Source organism: Thamnophis elegans, chromosome 2, assembly GCF_009769535.1.
Source record: "Thamnophis elegans isolate rThaEle1 chromosome 2, rThaEle1.pri, whole genome shotgun sequence".
NCBI classification, from domain to species: domain Eukaryota; kingdom Metazoa; phylum Chordata; class Lepidosauria; order Squamata; family Colubridae; genus Thamnophis; species Thamnophis elegans.
In genome coordinates, this window is record NC_045542.1 from 88,429,431 (window position 1) to 88,445,255 (window position 15,825).

Here is a 15,825-nt window from a genome sequence, read left to right on the forward strand (position 1 = left end):
CCTGTATCTACCACTGCCATTTTTTTCCAGAATCCCATTATATATATACATATATTTGATGGGCCACAGGGATACAATAGTGTGCTCAAATTATATTGCAGATTTGCAAAAAGAAAAGTTTTTGTATCAAATCAATCAATCAATCTCAGGAATTTGGATTGAGAAAGGGGAAAATGAGAGGGGGAAATGAGACTGTAATGTATGCTTCTTACAAAATAATTTTTGGAACTCCTCCAGATGGTATTGACTTTATTAGGAGTGGAATAAAAAAAAACCTGAGTACCAAAACAGAGCCTTAAGAATAAAATACATGAAATGCAAAAATTCCTGCTCTTAAACTGAGAATAGCAGCAGCTGCTGTCTCTCTATAAGAGAAAAATACTGAAAACTGAAGGAGCCTTGGTCACTCAAAATCCCTGCCTCTGTTGTCTAAAAACTTCAATGAGGAGATTCTACCACTTGGTGCTAAACAAAAAGCCCCTCCCCCCAAAAAAGAGAGGCAAAAATCTGCCATTGCAATAATTTATCAAAATCACAGTATAGGTAATTCTCATTTACTGACCACAATAAGGCCCAGCATTGTTAAGCAGCATGATTGTTCAGCATGGTGTCATGTGTCTACAGTGACTTTACAACATCAGTTCTGTCAGTACCAGCTATAGTTATTAAACAAATCATCATGGGTGATTAAACGCAACCTCAGATGACCGTGACTTGCCACTTCCTGCTGGCTTCCCCTCTGACTTTGCTTGTTGGACTATGAAGCTTGCAAATGGCAATCTCATGTATACAGAATGTTGTGAGATCGAAAATGTGGTCCAGTTGCCAACACCCAAATCATAAACATGACTCTGGGGGTGCTAGGTCAACTGCAACTTTGAGGAACAGTTGTGAATTTCTTTTTTCAGTGCTGTTGTAACTTCAAACAGTCACTGAAGGAATGATCAGTGAGTGAGGAATATCCATACTTTAGTGGCACAATTGTGGGCTAACATTGGATTTTAGGATTGTTTTAATGATGAGAATGAGATCACTTTGCTTCCATGCATATTTCCCGCCCTAAAATCCCAAATCCGACAGAGATAGAAATTCTTTGTCCCATCCCCCTCTAGGGATGTCCCTCAATGATATGGAGTGATTAGAGAAGTGTTTCTCAACCTTAGCAACTTTGAGATGCTGGACTTCAGCTTCCGGATTTCCCCAGCCAGTATCCTGGCTGGAGAATTCCGGAAGTTGAAGTCCAGGCATCTTAAAGTTGTCAAAGTTGAAAAATGCTGTGTTAGAGGTTGTCAACTAAGTTGAATGAAAAAAATTAGATACAGACGTACAGGTAAACCAATCATGCCCACTTCGCCAATCTCTCCCTTCGGTCCTTCTAGTCCAGCGCTTCCTTGATCTCCTTTTGACCCTTTCAATCCCTATCATAAAAAGCAAAAGTAGACAGGGTTTAGTTCAAAGGATTTGTTTTCAGAACTTCTCAGAGAGACATTAAATCCTGCTTACAGAAGAAAGCCCTGTTTACGATCAAATGCTAATGATAAAGAGTAGAACAAAATTTCTCAGAGTGGAAAATATTTCTTCAAGATTCTGTTATCACACACTTTCCTACACAAAATTAATTATCAAATTTGTAATCTGAGACCATAACTGTGGAATGGCTTAATAAAGAGCCAGATAGGCAGCTAAACCAGATGTTGTTACTACATTGTTGTGCTGAGCAATAATGGTTGGGGAGGGGATATTAATTTTCAGTGGATTACTTACTCTGGGAGAAGATGAACTGCACTTCTCAGCAAGGTTGCAGAGAAATATTTGCTTTGCTATTTGTCCTTTGCTCTGTAGGGTTCTTGTTTCTCTACTACAAGCCTACAGCATATAAGCCACTTTTTCCCATGAGACCAATGAATGATATAACCTGTTGGTAGAACTTTCAGTATTTACTTCTTGGATGATATAGCCAGTTAGTGAAACTCCCATTATTTACTTCTGCAAGATGTCTTCAAAGACATCTTAATGGCATGGTGATACATTCAATTCTGCAATGGTTTAACTCTATGGTAGCTTACTGTATATATCAAACCTCTAAATAGCTCAGGAAATGTAAGGGCTCTGCATTCTGAAGTGCTATGCAAATCCTTTGCTTCTGCACAATATAAAGTGTCTCTCTTCAAATTACCAAAACAACCACATCTGTTTTTCACAGCTTGCTGCTTTGTAAAGAGCACCAAGCTGTCTCCAGAAAGCCTTCTTTTGGAGACTTTGCACAACTCTATTAAAATGATTTTGAATATCTGATTCTAATAGGATAAATGTGTATACAGATAAAGCTTGCCTGATTCAGTCAGCCCCAAATATGTGTAGGGATAATAATGACACCTTCTATTTAAGAAGGCTTGTCTTTTGATTTCTACCTTTAACTTCCAGTGTTTCTTCCTTTGTTTTATTTTCTTTTAAAAAAAATGTAAATTACATCTGATTGCTGGGCCTCACAAAATGAGAGAGAAGTTTGACAAGTAAAAATGTTGCTCCTTTTGTTTATTTCTGTCAGTAGTGTTTGTTCAAAATAGAAATAAACAGGCCTATATTAATAAAGTTTATTTCCTAATAAACCCTTGAAGATTCTGACTGTTTCAATAGCTTTGACAATTACAGTGCAATCTCTTAGCTAACTACTTAATTCACTGCACTTACAGCTAATCAACTATAGAACTGTAGCCATAATAATAATAATTTTCTATTTCAAAATAAATTCAGCCAAACACTTTCATAGTGAACGTATTAATCCTGAAACATACCCTCTCTCCATCAATTCCAGGTGGACCAGGCAAGCCAAGCTCCCCCTAAAGTATTAAAGAAAAGGAATAAATTAGGACAAAGGGGATATTCTAAATAAAATATCAGTTCAAATTAAGTTCTACAAAATAACTTTTATTTTCCTGGACTAAGTATAATAGCGATTCTTAAAGCCTGAAGAGCTGTCAATAAAGCTGGATATTATAGTTAAAGCACCGAGTTTCTTCAGATTGCAATTCCATGTCCTTTCCCATCCCTCTGGAAACAGACAATTGATCACAAGCTGGGCTCCTACGGGCTCTCACCATTATTCTTAATGTCCCTAGGCTTTGAGCAAGCAAAGCAAGTAGTAATTAATAGAATGAGGGACATGGAGTTCCCCGAAGAACTAAATAGGTTGCCTCTCCACAGTAGGGACAGAATTAAACAGGGTGAATCGGCAAGATATCTAAATGACCTGATCTCCCCAAAACAAAGAATAGCTTTCTTCAGAGCCAGATTTAACATTCTTCCTTCAGCACTCCTCCAGGGCAGGTATAAGAGAACACCTATAGCAGAACACATTTGTATATGTGGTAAAGGAGAAGTGGAAGATAATTCACATGTTCTATTACCCTGCGAGCTATACAGAGCTTGTAGGTCTACACATATTCTCCCCTTATTAGAGAGATTGCCAGGGAGGGCAGACCATTTTTATCTAGGCTTTCTCCTCCAGGACACTAACCCGGTTACCACGTATGCAGTGGCGAAGTTCTGTGCTGCTGCAATGTCCATAAGAAAAAAATTGGCTACAGAAGTATAGTACCATCTTGTACCAATTATCTGGACATATCTCTAGCAATCTTTGGACCATTATGTTATTATCCACTTTTAATGTCAATACTTTTTAATTATATTTTAATGTTAGTATTTTTTTAATATAGTGTAAAAACTAATGTGTATTGCTGGTCTTTGACCGTAATAAAGATTTTACTTACTTACTTACAATTCCATGTCCACTTACCTGAATTTATGACTTTGTATTTCAGAATTAAATTTAGTTCAATTTAAATATCTTCCATCTCTAACTTCTAAACAAAGGTAATCTTTCAAGGTCCAAGGGAGCAAAAAAACACCCCCAAACTACAAAGATCTTGGTGGGCATAAAGTAACATTTGCTAGACTTCGGTTATGTTGTTGTTGCTATCTTTCAGGTAAGTTGTTAGATCTTCAATAAACAGCTATTAAGAGCCTCTATCAGCAACTGTTGTTAAAATCCAAGTAACATATAGAGAAACCTAATGCATATTACCTTATAAATTAAAATATATAAATGAACCCAAAAGTTTCTGATGCCTGCTACATGTTAATCTTCAAAACTCATCACTGAACTGATCTCAAAGGAATTATGTCATTAATAGAATAACCCATATGAATCAATAATGTGCTGCTGAATGGCCATTAGGTAGAAGAGGGGTGTCCAACCTTGGCAACTTTAAGACTTGTGGACTTCAACTCCCAGAATTCCCCAGTTAGCAAAGTTAGCACCCTTGCTGTAGACCAACATATTTTGTTTTAAAGGAACTGAGACCCAACCTTTGGTCCTGGAGCGCCTTGAGGCCCTGGTTCCCCTTGAGGCCCCGGTGGCCCCTAAAACAAAGAATAAGAAGGATTCAGTTGCTGTTGCTAATGGTTAATATTTAAGAAATAAAGCATTTATACATAATCATGTACTGAATAACTTTTAGAAAACAAGCAACAGTTATTTTAAGCAACAATGATAATACACAGAAATGTCTTTGGAGTAGGCTATCAAATATTTAACTGAAAGGAATTTATTCCACAATGCAAGGAAGCTTACACATAATTTCTGTTCACTGAGTCTTGCATTACGTGTATTATGAGGTGATAAGAGCCCATTTATCTTATAACAATAATGACACATCTCCAAGTTGTCATTTCATGGAAATCTTGTTTTCCTTCTTTTTTCAATCTCTTCAACTAGCAACAGATACAAATATATAAACTCAACTAGGACACTGCTGACTTAAGCCAGTCTTTGCACTTATGTGTTCCAGGGGTATGTGATTACCATTTGTGACCTTCCCAGCTGGACATTCAACAGACAAGCTCATTGGAAGTGAGAACTGTGATGATTTGCTTAATGATTACAACAAAAGAGGCTCATATGATTGGGCACAATTTGCTTAGTGATGCAAGTATTTATTTATTAATTAATTTTAAGCCTGCCCATCTATCTTCCACAGGAACTTTGGGTGTTGTATAAATAAAATATTAAAATTTGAAATATATAAAAATAAAAATTTAAAAGAGACAAGTGACAGTCCCAATTTTCATCATAAGTTAAGGATTACCTGTAGTTCCCAAAATGAATTGTTTCCGTGTACTAAATATGATTATTGTCTTTTACTTTTTAATATAAAATATCTATTTTCAGAAAAACTAAATGCTATCCTTTCAAAATAAAATTCCCTAATTTTAATTTATCATATATTGTGGCTGAAGTGTTGGGAATTGAATTTATCAATTCAGTAACATATATGCAACATTTGTGTAGGAAGCACTGAATAAAAGCACTAAGTATGAACAGATTTCATTTTGTTCACTATGAATATACATGCAGGTGACAAGTTCTTGTAGTTTATTAAGAAATGTGAATTAGCTTTCCTCATGAAGAATTCACTCTGAAGACTGCCCTCTATTGGATAAATACACCTTCCATTGATAAAAGGAAACTTTTGGATTTAATCCAAACAATTATACACCTTTTGACATATTACACTGAATATGCAATGCCTGAAAACTTCCAGTACAAATTAATTCAGGGAACAAATTAAGTATGGGAGTAATGTGCATTTTAAAAAGTCTTGTATAAAACCAAATCAATGTATCACGCTTGCATGATCAGGACTGAAGTGGCACCGGAGTCTCTGCTGCCTCATAACTCAAACGCACAGAAGTCTACCTATGAACTAATGGTGGGTTCCTACTGGTTTGGATCAGTTCGGCCGAACCGGTAGTGGTTTGGCAGCCTGGGTTGCTGGAACCAACAGCGACCCAGGCCTGTCACGCTCCAAACTGGTTCTCGTGGCGGGCACTGTAGGCACCACCATCTTGTTTTTGGCTTCTGCGTATACGGAGAAGCATTTTTATAGTACTGTGCATGCACGCGCAAACATGAGCAAACTAGCAGTAGCGGCTGCTGGAACCCACCCCTGTTATGAACAGTTGTTTGCCCAAAGGCTTTCACACAACTGGATTTCCATCATATGGAAGCCCATGTGTGAGTAATTGCTGGCATGTAGGTTTTGCCACTACAGAAAAAAATTACAAGGCCATTGCAGTCTCATTCCTGATAACAGCTGTGAATGTGTGATTCATGCATGAAATAGGCTATAGATGTGCAAACTAATAATCACATGATAATCTGATTATTCATGTAAAATACAGTAGAACCTTTGGTCACGACCATAGTTCATTCCATAACTTTGGAACTTCCACAATTTGGTCATGACCTGAACCTAATTTTGGAAATTTGGCACTTTTAAAAAAAAGTTGTAAAAGGAAAAATTGGCCACAGGAAAAAAAAATTGTAAATTGTTTGGTCGGAACCCGATTTGGTCATGGTCAGAAGCGTTCATGACTAGCAGTTCTACTGTTGTCTGAAACTAGGTTACCTAAATCATAATGCCTTTTGTCTCTGAGGTCTGGTCATGGGAAATTCTTGGATTTTTTGGTGAGAAGGATAGTGGAAAACAGAATTTAGTTATTCAAGCATTTATTTTTTTTCCGCACAGTAAGGGTAACACATAGTTACCCTTATTGAAAACAAAAATACAAGTCAGAGTGAGTATGTTCTAATAATCAGATTTTCACTATCAACTGAAATGTAAATTGGGAATATTTTATCTAATTGCCATCTTTGGTATGGTGGAATCTAAAGTCGTTTTGGGCCTTTGACTAAAACAAAGTCAAGTTTCCTGATCTAAAATGATAAAAACTAAGCAGTGTTAACTGGTGTTTTAGCTTTCCCCAATATGATGCCTCCAAGTGTTTAGTACTTGAATTATGTTGGTGGCTGTTAATGGGAGTTGACTGTATCAAGAGATCAGAATGCTGTACTGGATTAATGTAATGGCAGGCGTTGGTCAAGCCAAAACTAAGTAGTAATATTAATTTCATGAGTAATGAGTAAAAAGCTTTCTCATATTAAGCACTGCCAATTACTTGAGTATCAAAATGACTGTAGGATCAGTCACTAAACTTCAGTAAGCTAGAGAAATACAAACCAAAGTAAACAATCCCTTCAGATTTGGATCTGTTTTATTAACCAAATGTTTAGCAGAAGTTTTGTTAATGATCACAATCCAGAAATCCAAGGCAAAAAAGCCACATGCTGGGCCATTCCAACAAACCAATCCAAGTGAACATCTGGCACGCCACAATTACCGTCAATTTGGGTTTCCCCACAGCCTGTTATAAAAGAATTAGGATGGTTTTCAAATGTATTCGACACAGCTAAAACAGTAGTTTCAAAGGCTGGCCTTCTCCCAATAGAAAATAGTATAATCTGTGCAAACTTGTTATCAGAAATGTTACTGCATTGCTTTTATCTATTGATCTGAAAGGGAAAAAATGTAAACTCTATTCCTGTAACTACTAAACTGCAATCTATTATGTAAACAAACACCTGTTAATATTACTTGTGTATTCGTCATCCTGAGGAAATGTAGGTTCCTCACTCCCAGAACAGAACTGAATTTTTCTGTAATTGTGCTTAGGAACAACTATATTCTATCTGGGAAGCAATGCAGCTGCTATTCCAAATTCAGAAACAACAATGAGACAGCAAGCAGCACAACACTAGAAGGAAAGTATTAAGATTTTTATCAGACTGGTACAAGCTGTGAATACGTAGTAGAGAAGGGCCTGGTGTGCCCCAACTCATCAGACTAGAGAACCAATGTGTATTACATTAGCATAGGTAATGGTCTATGGATGCAACTAAAAATATATGCTTGAAGATGTGCAAGTGCAGATGTGAGACAATTGGGATCTAGTTCTCTTTGGTACGATGAGGTTTCACTTCCATTACATGTAGCCCTCGGGAGGAGGGGATATTGTTACCTTTGTTGTAAGCATTGATTAATGGAATATTTGTGCACTTTCAGAGTTATCTTACTAAATCTTATACAGAATATAGCTTGTGTTCATATTTTGATTACAGTTTTTCTAAAGATGCCTGACTAGTCAATGAGAGAAGCAGGGCACAACATTATATGGGTTTATGATCTTACACGCATACGATGTATCTGACAACATTGCTACAGTTTTTAACTTATTTCATCCAGTGTGACTATCAATCATGGAATATCTGGAAAGCACCAATTGTGGAACATCTGTCTGTCTGCCTGTCTATTCATCTATCTATCTATCTATCTATCTATCTATCTATCTATCTATCTATCTATCTATCTATCTATCTATCTATCTATCTAATCTTTTATCTATCCATCTATCTGGGTATCATCTAGCAATAGCAATACCACTTAGACTTATATACCACTTCACAGTGTTTTACAGCCCTCTCTAAACAGTTTACAAAGTCAACATATTGCCCCTAATAATCTGGGTCCTCATTTTACCAACCTCAGAAGGATGGAAGGCTGAGTCAAACCTGAGCTACTCAGAATTGACTTGCCGAACTGCTGGCAGTCAGCAGTCAGCAAACTTAGCATGCAATACTGCATTCTAACCACTGCACCACCTATGTCCACCTACCCACTGTCCCACCCACCCATCCATCCACTTATATATAATACTCCTTTATTTACACAAAGAATTCATTAGTTCAGAGAATAGTATGATCATATCACACATGTTACCTTGAGAGCTTCCAAGATCCTACCATCATAGTCAATTACTACTGTATCACCCTGTTCTCCTTTATGGCCTGGAGGTCCCTAAAAAGATAAAATTATTGCAATGTTCACGCTAACAGATATAACACTCTACTATTCACATACTATTAGCATGCCTTAGTAAATTATTATCCACTGTAAGGAAGAATCAAATATCACCTACACTGCTAAAGTCCCAAGAAAGGCCTAGCTGTTGACTGCCCTGACCCCAATCTTGCTATTTTTAAAGACAATTAATTATCAAGCCCAGCTCCTTTTCAACAGTGCTGATACAGCTGTAGAAGTCCTTTCCATAATAAAATGTTAAAGTCCTTCTTAAAACATTTTGTTAAAACTGTTTTGTTAGTCAGAACTTTTTATCATCACGTGAACTTTGAACCATCAAAGATGAAATTGAGATTTCTTCTGGGAAAGAAACTTAATTATGTTCTTTCATTGTTTTGTTCTTTTTGTTATATACTACCTTGGGGGATTTCTATTTTGAAAGTTAATCAACAAATATGCAAGTTCAAGGATGTGAACTCTCAGAAAGGTACTAATAATAGTTTCTAACTGCACTTTTCCATTCAGGGAGAATTCTTTAATCCAGGAGAAGCATCTGTAAATGGAGAAAAAGAGGGGGATTTTATTGATACCCCCTTCCCCAATCTATTACAATTGTCCTCCCTGAGGATTTAGTAAGTATTTGAATGCTATGAGAAATAAAAGGAGTGTCTTTTCCAATCAGTTTCAGATGAACTAAAACTGTAGAACTGGAAGAATCCCAATTTACTCTTTGTAAAGTTGGAAAACTTTGCTGTAGGAGAAAGTAATATGTTCTTCAAATTATTTATCTTATTTTTCTGTAAGGCTCTAATCAATCTATAACAGTGGAAATGATTTTAGTATTGTACTTGTTTGAAAGCATAGTGTATTTGAAAGTACATGTATTTACAAAACAGATTATACCGGTACTTGTTGTAATCCTTTATATTTATATGTCCCACACAATTTCCTGAAAACATAACTCTAAAACATTTATATTAATTATAACTTTTAGTTGAATTAGGGTGCAGGTCCAAACACAGGTTTGTGCAATAATGTTCATAATTACCATATTGTATGTTTGCCCCAGTTCCATTTAAACTATTGGGAAATGGTAAATTGTGACATTTTAGGGCACTAACTCCACCCCCCCCCCCAGGAAATTCATACCCTTGGCCCGATATATCCATCTGCTCCCTTCTCACCAGGCTCACCCTGAAAATTGAACAAAAACAATAAAGATTAATTTAGAGAAAAGATAGAGAAATTGACCGTGTTGATTTGAGCCATTAAGAGATTTAATTTAGTGAAAATTTGGAGAGTAACTTTCCCCACCTAGTTTAAAGAAAAAATAGATTTATATGACTTCTGGAGGAACACAATATTAGCAGCAACAGCAGCTTTAAAAGCTTTCAACATAATCTAACTATAAAATAAACCAGACAGATCAGATTCAAGACACACAAGCCTCCTGCCAACACTGAATCCTCTGAATATGTAAGATTATGTATATCACAGGACTGGAAATCCAAGCAGTTTGAAATAACCCTGAAATTAAATGTCAAAACAGCAAAACGATAACATGACAGTAATCTCAATGTTACAGATTAGGAATGTTGCCACATTTAAAAGGACAGTACCTTCAGGCATTTTGAAGTACTATTTCCTTCCACTTAAAAGCATAAAGCAAGCAATAATCAACTTTAGTATTCAATTTACAAGTACTAATTCAAGTCACAAGGATGACTTAAATTGACTCTGTATAAACAAATACTTAAAGAATAAACACATACATAAATTTAACATCTATACGAGATTGCTGGGAGAGGTCATCCAGTGGAATTGGATTTGTTATCATCCGTACGTTGATGATACCCACAGCTATATATCGACACCCCCAGCTGACCAAGAATTGCTGTCCTGTGCTGGCTATAGAGGGTATAAGAGTTTGGATGGGGAGGAATTGGCTTCAACTCAACCACAGCAAGGCAGAGGAGATACGACGAGGCATCATCTTTGACTCCAGCTGTGAATAACTTGGGGTTCCTCCTAGATTCATGGCTTCTGCTCAACAGGTAGCAATTGTGGCTGGGGCTGGGATGTGTGTGTGTGGAGCTTTGTATGGATTGATTTATGTATCAGTGGAACTCATTCCTGGACTGGGAGGCCTTGATCATGGTTGGACCTTCATGCTCTGGTCACTTCCTGGTTGGATTACTACAATGTGCTCTATTTGAGGCTGTCTTTGAAGACCAGATGGAAATTACAATTGATCCAATAATATGATGGCATGGAGAGTTCTGGGCATCCCATTGCTTGTCGTTACACTGCTGCTGTGTGAACTGCAATGGCTCCCAGTTTCTTTCTGGGTGTGATTCAAGGTTATCATCTTTAAAGAATGAATGGCACAAGCTTATTTGTGGGGCCACCTTCTGCTGAGAAAATCTGCGATTCTTCTAGGCCTGAAAAGGTAAGTGCACGCCAGGTCCCTCTCTTAAATGTTTATTTATTAAATTAAGACGAGTATTCATCCATGGGTTGATGGGTTCTTCTTGTCCACAGAAGTGAATGGCACCTCAGAGATCTCTATTTTGGGTATTGCCAGCTTCCTTTTTCTAGTCTCTTCTTTCAGCAAGAGAAAGTTAAAGAAATACCTGCTGGCTGAATAGTTGAGAAAGGATAATGTCAATGCCAGAGGTAGTCTTACTGTTCTGCTATTTCCAGAATGAAAATCAATGGATGTGCTAATCATACCATGCTTTTCTCATGCTCCCCTTACCTTCAGCCCTGGTAGCCCATCTATGCCTTTTTCTCCCATTTCGCCAATGCTTCCTGGTTCTCCCTGCAACATTTGAAAGATGCACAATGGAAAACAGATGTCAAACAAGTCAATATTCAGCTATGGTAGCCTTTCCCTTTCTTCACTTTTGGTTCTGTAGCTTGTTTGCATTTTTTTAGACCACTGGGCATAACCTGCCTTACAGACTTCATGTGTCTTCAAGAAGAGCAATTGAAATGGAAAATTTGTTTTCAAGCATCAATTAACTAATTTAATCCTAGGCATCCTATACCTGTGAGCTCGGGTGGCCTGTTTACACCTATTCTTCAATAGTGGCCAATGTTTCTTGCTCTTCTAAACACCTTGGAAAGAGATGTTGTATAAAAGTGCAAAAGAGAGCCAGTTGGCCTAGTGGTTAAGGTACCAGGCTAGAAAGTGGGAGACTGTGATTTCTAGCTGGGTGACTTTGGGCCAATCACTCTGTCTCAACCCAGCCCACCTCACAGGTTTGTTGTTGTGCGGAAAACAGGAGGAGGAAAACATGTTTGCCACCTTGAGTTATTTGTAAAAATAATAAAGGCAGGATACAAACAAATAAACAAATAAAGGAGGAGCGAAAGAGAGAGAAAGAAAGAACTCTCTGTTCTTTAGCAGAATACATTAATCTGTTTTCCTCTTTCATTTGAAGTGGTTTAACATCATCTTGTATTCGAAAGGAATTCAAGGGAATCAACAAAATGTACAAAGTAAAAGCTAAAGTAAGAACCTGAGGTTTATAAAAAATAAACACTATAATCTTATAATTTTTTTAAAATGATTAAATTAGCTTGCCCCATTAGAAACTCTTTTTTAACAAAAGGGTAGCTGCTGCTATTTCAAAACATTCTCTAACTTCAGTCTGAAGAAGCAACTTGAAACAAGATCTTTTCCCCATTTGGGCTAATACATCCTGGTTGTTTAAAAGAAATCCAGGAAAAAATTAATTTTTAAGCAAAGCACATGCTAGTCTTATTCTCTTTGAGCTCCAGAAGTCCATTTGTGCCTCTGTCCTTCCCTAGGGTAATGTTTGCTTGCTTGCAATATCTAAAAGTGGTGGTCAGACAATTCCTGAGCTGAATGCAGGACGTTCACAAATCACATGATGCTATTTAATTAGATGCTCACCTTTGACCCTGGCAGCCCCTGAAACCCATTGTCTCCTTTTGGCCCAGAAGTTCCTGTCTCTCCCTAAATTTAAAAAGAATCATGTATCAATTAATACTTGAATAATAATAATAATCATATTAAAATAACTGATTTTATTTGCATTGCATCTGAATTCTAAATGCAGTTCAAACTTGTTTGTTCAAACTGTTATATTTGCTTAACTATTAATAAAGTCCAATTATCACTTAGCCAAATAAATATAAATTTTTAGTGATATACAGGTAGCCGTTGCTTACTGATTGCCTGTTTAGCAACTATTTGAAATTAGGACAGTATAAAAACAAATAGCTTTGTGACCAATCCTCGTATTTATGACTGTTGCAGTGTCCCATGATTGCCTATGGGACATTCGTGACCAGTTTGCAACAAGCAGAGTTAATGGAGAATGTGGAAGTGAAGTTGTATGTCGCAGCCCAAGGTGTTTCACTTAATGACCTAAGGGTAAGTGAGAAGATAAATCCATTGTGGTCAAGTGATTTTCTACTTAGTGACCATGGAATTGCCAATTGCAATTGTAGTCACTAAGGTAGATTCATATACTTTGCCTGAAATACCAGTAGTTGTAAATTATCTTGTATACTTGTATCTCAATCAATACAAGTATTAAGAATCAAATATTATGGACAAGTCAACAGATATTCATGAAATTGAAATTAGCTACAAAAATAAAGATTCTTTTTCTCAAAGAGCAATTGCAAGCTCAGCTGTTCATTCCTATAGATGTTCAATGCTGTTTATAGCCATTCATCCCTAACCACAATGATATGAAAAATGATGAAATGTACATTGCAACCTTATAATCTCCTTCCCCAACCTTTTTTACTTACATCACAATGTTATCTGCAAATATTCGTCATTGTGCACATTTCATTGCCCACTTGCTTTGTGTCCCCATATTCCAATAGTGCTTTTTGTTTTAAAGCAGGCGTCACTAACCTTTCGGACCTCAGGGACCACTAATTCATAATTTTAAATCCCGCTGATCACTAATATGCCTAATGACCAGCTGGGTAGGTGTGGCTAGGTGGCCATGTGACTGGATGGGCATGGCCAATTGTGACTCATGTCAAGGGGCACATCGCCAGCCTCTACTCAACCCTCCTCTCCCAGTCACTCCTGGCCTCACTCTAACCCTAACCCTAACCCAGGCCCTGATGCAGTCCCACTAAAACAAGGCCTCCGGCTCTTTGCCACTAGCAGCACTTCCCTCCAGTCTTCGCCCAAAGCCCCACACCAGAAGGTTGAAGCAGACTCCAAGTCAGAATATCTCTTCCCCTCCAACCCGCACAAGAAGACCCCGAAGGGAGAGATTCTCTGCAGCAACACAGATGTTCATAGCAAATATCTGGCCCATGGGCCGTAGTTTGAGAACCCCTGATTTAATGCAATATAAAAAATGCAAATAATTTTTCTGCTGACCACCAACATTGTCTTGTGGATCACCATTTGGTGACAACTGTTTAAAAGCATAGTTCTATGCTCAAGCTTATACGCAGCCAGAAAGAGTGAGATGTAGAAATGAGATTTACCTTTGGTCCTTGAACTCCTGGTTCTCCTGAAGTCCCAGTATCACCCTGATAAATAGAATATGTATAGGTGAGATTGAAATGTAGATGTGTGTTATATTTGCCAGTATCACAAAATAATTACTAACTGTATTTAATTTAAAAATGAGAATAAATATCTTTTTAAAAGGTTGTTTGCATTTATATTAGAAACCTCACCGTTGGAATCCACTGAATTTTAATCCTTAAATATAGTTATAAAATCTAGTAGCCATATCTTATTGTAGTTCTGATTGCTATGCATCAATCATCTCTATATTTTACATGGGCAGAACATTTTAGTATGGTATAATTAAGCTTGGGATTTGGCATATAAACTGATTCTCGAAATTCATGTGATCCATCTGTTTCACACTGCAGGATTCAAATATCACTGGTATTATTTCTACCAAATTGACCATTTTTGCTTTCTATAAATGTGTGATTATAATGTGTGGTTTCGGGCTTAAGCCACTAATGTAAGCCTATAAGGACTGTATTAAAACCAACTCATTCTTGACAAATAAAAATCACCATAAAAGAAATTTGTAAAATTAAAAAGCACCTACTTTAATGAATGATGAAAAAATATTAAGCATTCAAAAATCATTTTTTTAAAAAAAGAATACAAGCTAAAATTTGCAAGGATAGAAGCCAGAGTATAAAATTGTATCATTGTACAAATCACAGTGTAAGTACTTCTACTTTTTCTTTTAATTTACACTTTATTAGGTTTGACCAACAGCCATTATGACATTGAAAACAACAGAGAATACATTTTACAATGGTTCATCTCCTTTATTAGATGAACAGATATCTAATAAAGGAGAATATTTGTAGCTCAGGGTTGAAACGAGGGGTCCTTGGTGGTCTCTGAGCTTGGTTTTCTTGCAGATGTTTCATTATCCAAGCTAGGTAACATCATCAGTGCTAGGACTGATGATGTTACCTAGCACTGAATGATGTTACCTAGTTTGGGTAATGAAATGTCCGCAAGAAAATAATCAAGCTCAAAGACCACCAAGGACCTTGAACAAATATCTTGTTTTCAAACTTCTGAAGTCATTTTGCTGACTCCCCACTCTTCTCTGAATTTAAGACAACTAGTGTGGGAATCCAATCCAATCCATTTCCAAAACTGCCAATGAGTCAGAGGGATTAAGGCCAACTCAGAAAGTGCAGGCTTATAACTCTTTCATTTATTTTACATTCATCAATTTATTTTCTTTTTTTAAAATGTGACCCTTGACTTCATTTCAAAGAATCTCAGCAAGTAATTGCTTAACATCTGTAACAAGAACAATCTGTCCCAGTCTCCTATACATGGGGAAGAGGTTGATGAGAGAAAGACAGGGAAGAAAGAGGGAATAAGGGAGTGGATAGCCCCATCCTCTTTTAGTTCTGCTCATTGCTTGGTGACACACAACATTAATGGTTAAGGCACCAAGCTAGAAAGTGGGAGACTGTGAGTTCTGTCTTAGTCCTGCCCTATCCATGGAATCTGGATGAGTAATCTTGGGTCAGTCACCCTCTCTCAACCCAACCAACCTCAAAAGGT

The 15,825-nt window shown here is 37.0% G+C and overlaps 1 protein-coding gene across 1 annotated transcript in view; it reads right to left on the minus strand.

Annotated features, from left to right (window-relative positions):
* The window catches only part of LOC116523961 (collagen alpha-1(XXIII) chain-like), a 54,180-nt gene that overhangs the window by 17,356 nt on the left and 20,999 nt on the right, over positions 1-15,825 (minus strand). Inside the window, exons 7-14 of the mRNA XM_032239054.1 lie at positions 14,253-14,297; positions 12,682-12,744; positions 11,518-11,580; positions 9,909-9,953; positions 8,679-8,756; positions 4,369-4,422; positions 2,796-2,840; positions 1,329-1,418 (exon numbers count right to left, since the gene is read on the minus strand). Of these exons, the coding sequence (XP_032094945.1) occupies positions 1,329-1,418; positions 2,796-2,840; positions 4,369-4,422; positions 8,679-8,756; positions 9,909-9,953; positions 11,518-11,580; positions 12,682-12,744; positions 14,253-14,297 (483 nt within the window). The remainder of the gene's footprint in view (positions 1-1,328; positions 1,419-2,795; positions 2,841-4,368; positions 4,423-8,678; positions 8,757-9,908; positions 9,954-11,517; positions 11,581-12,681; positions 12,745-14,252; positions 14,298-15,825) is intronic.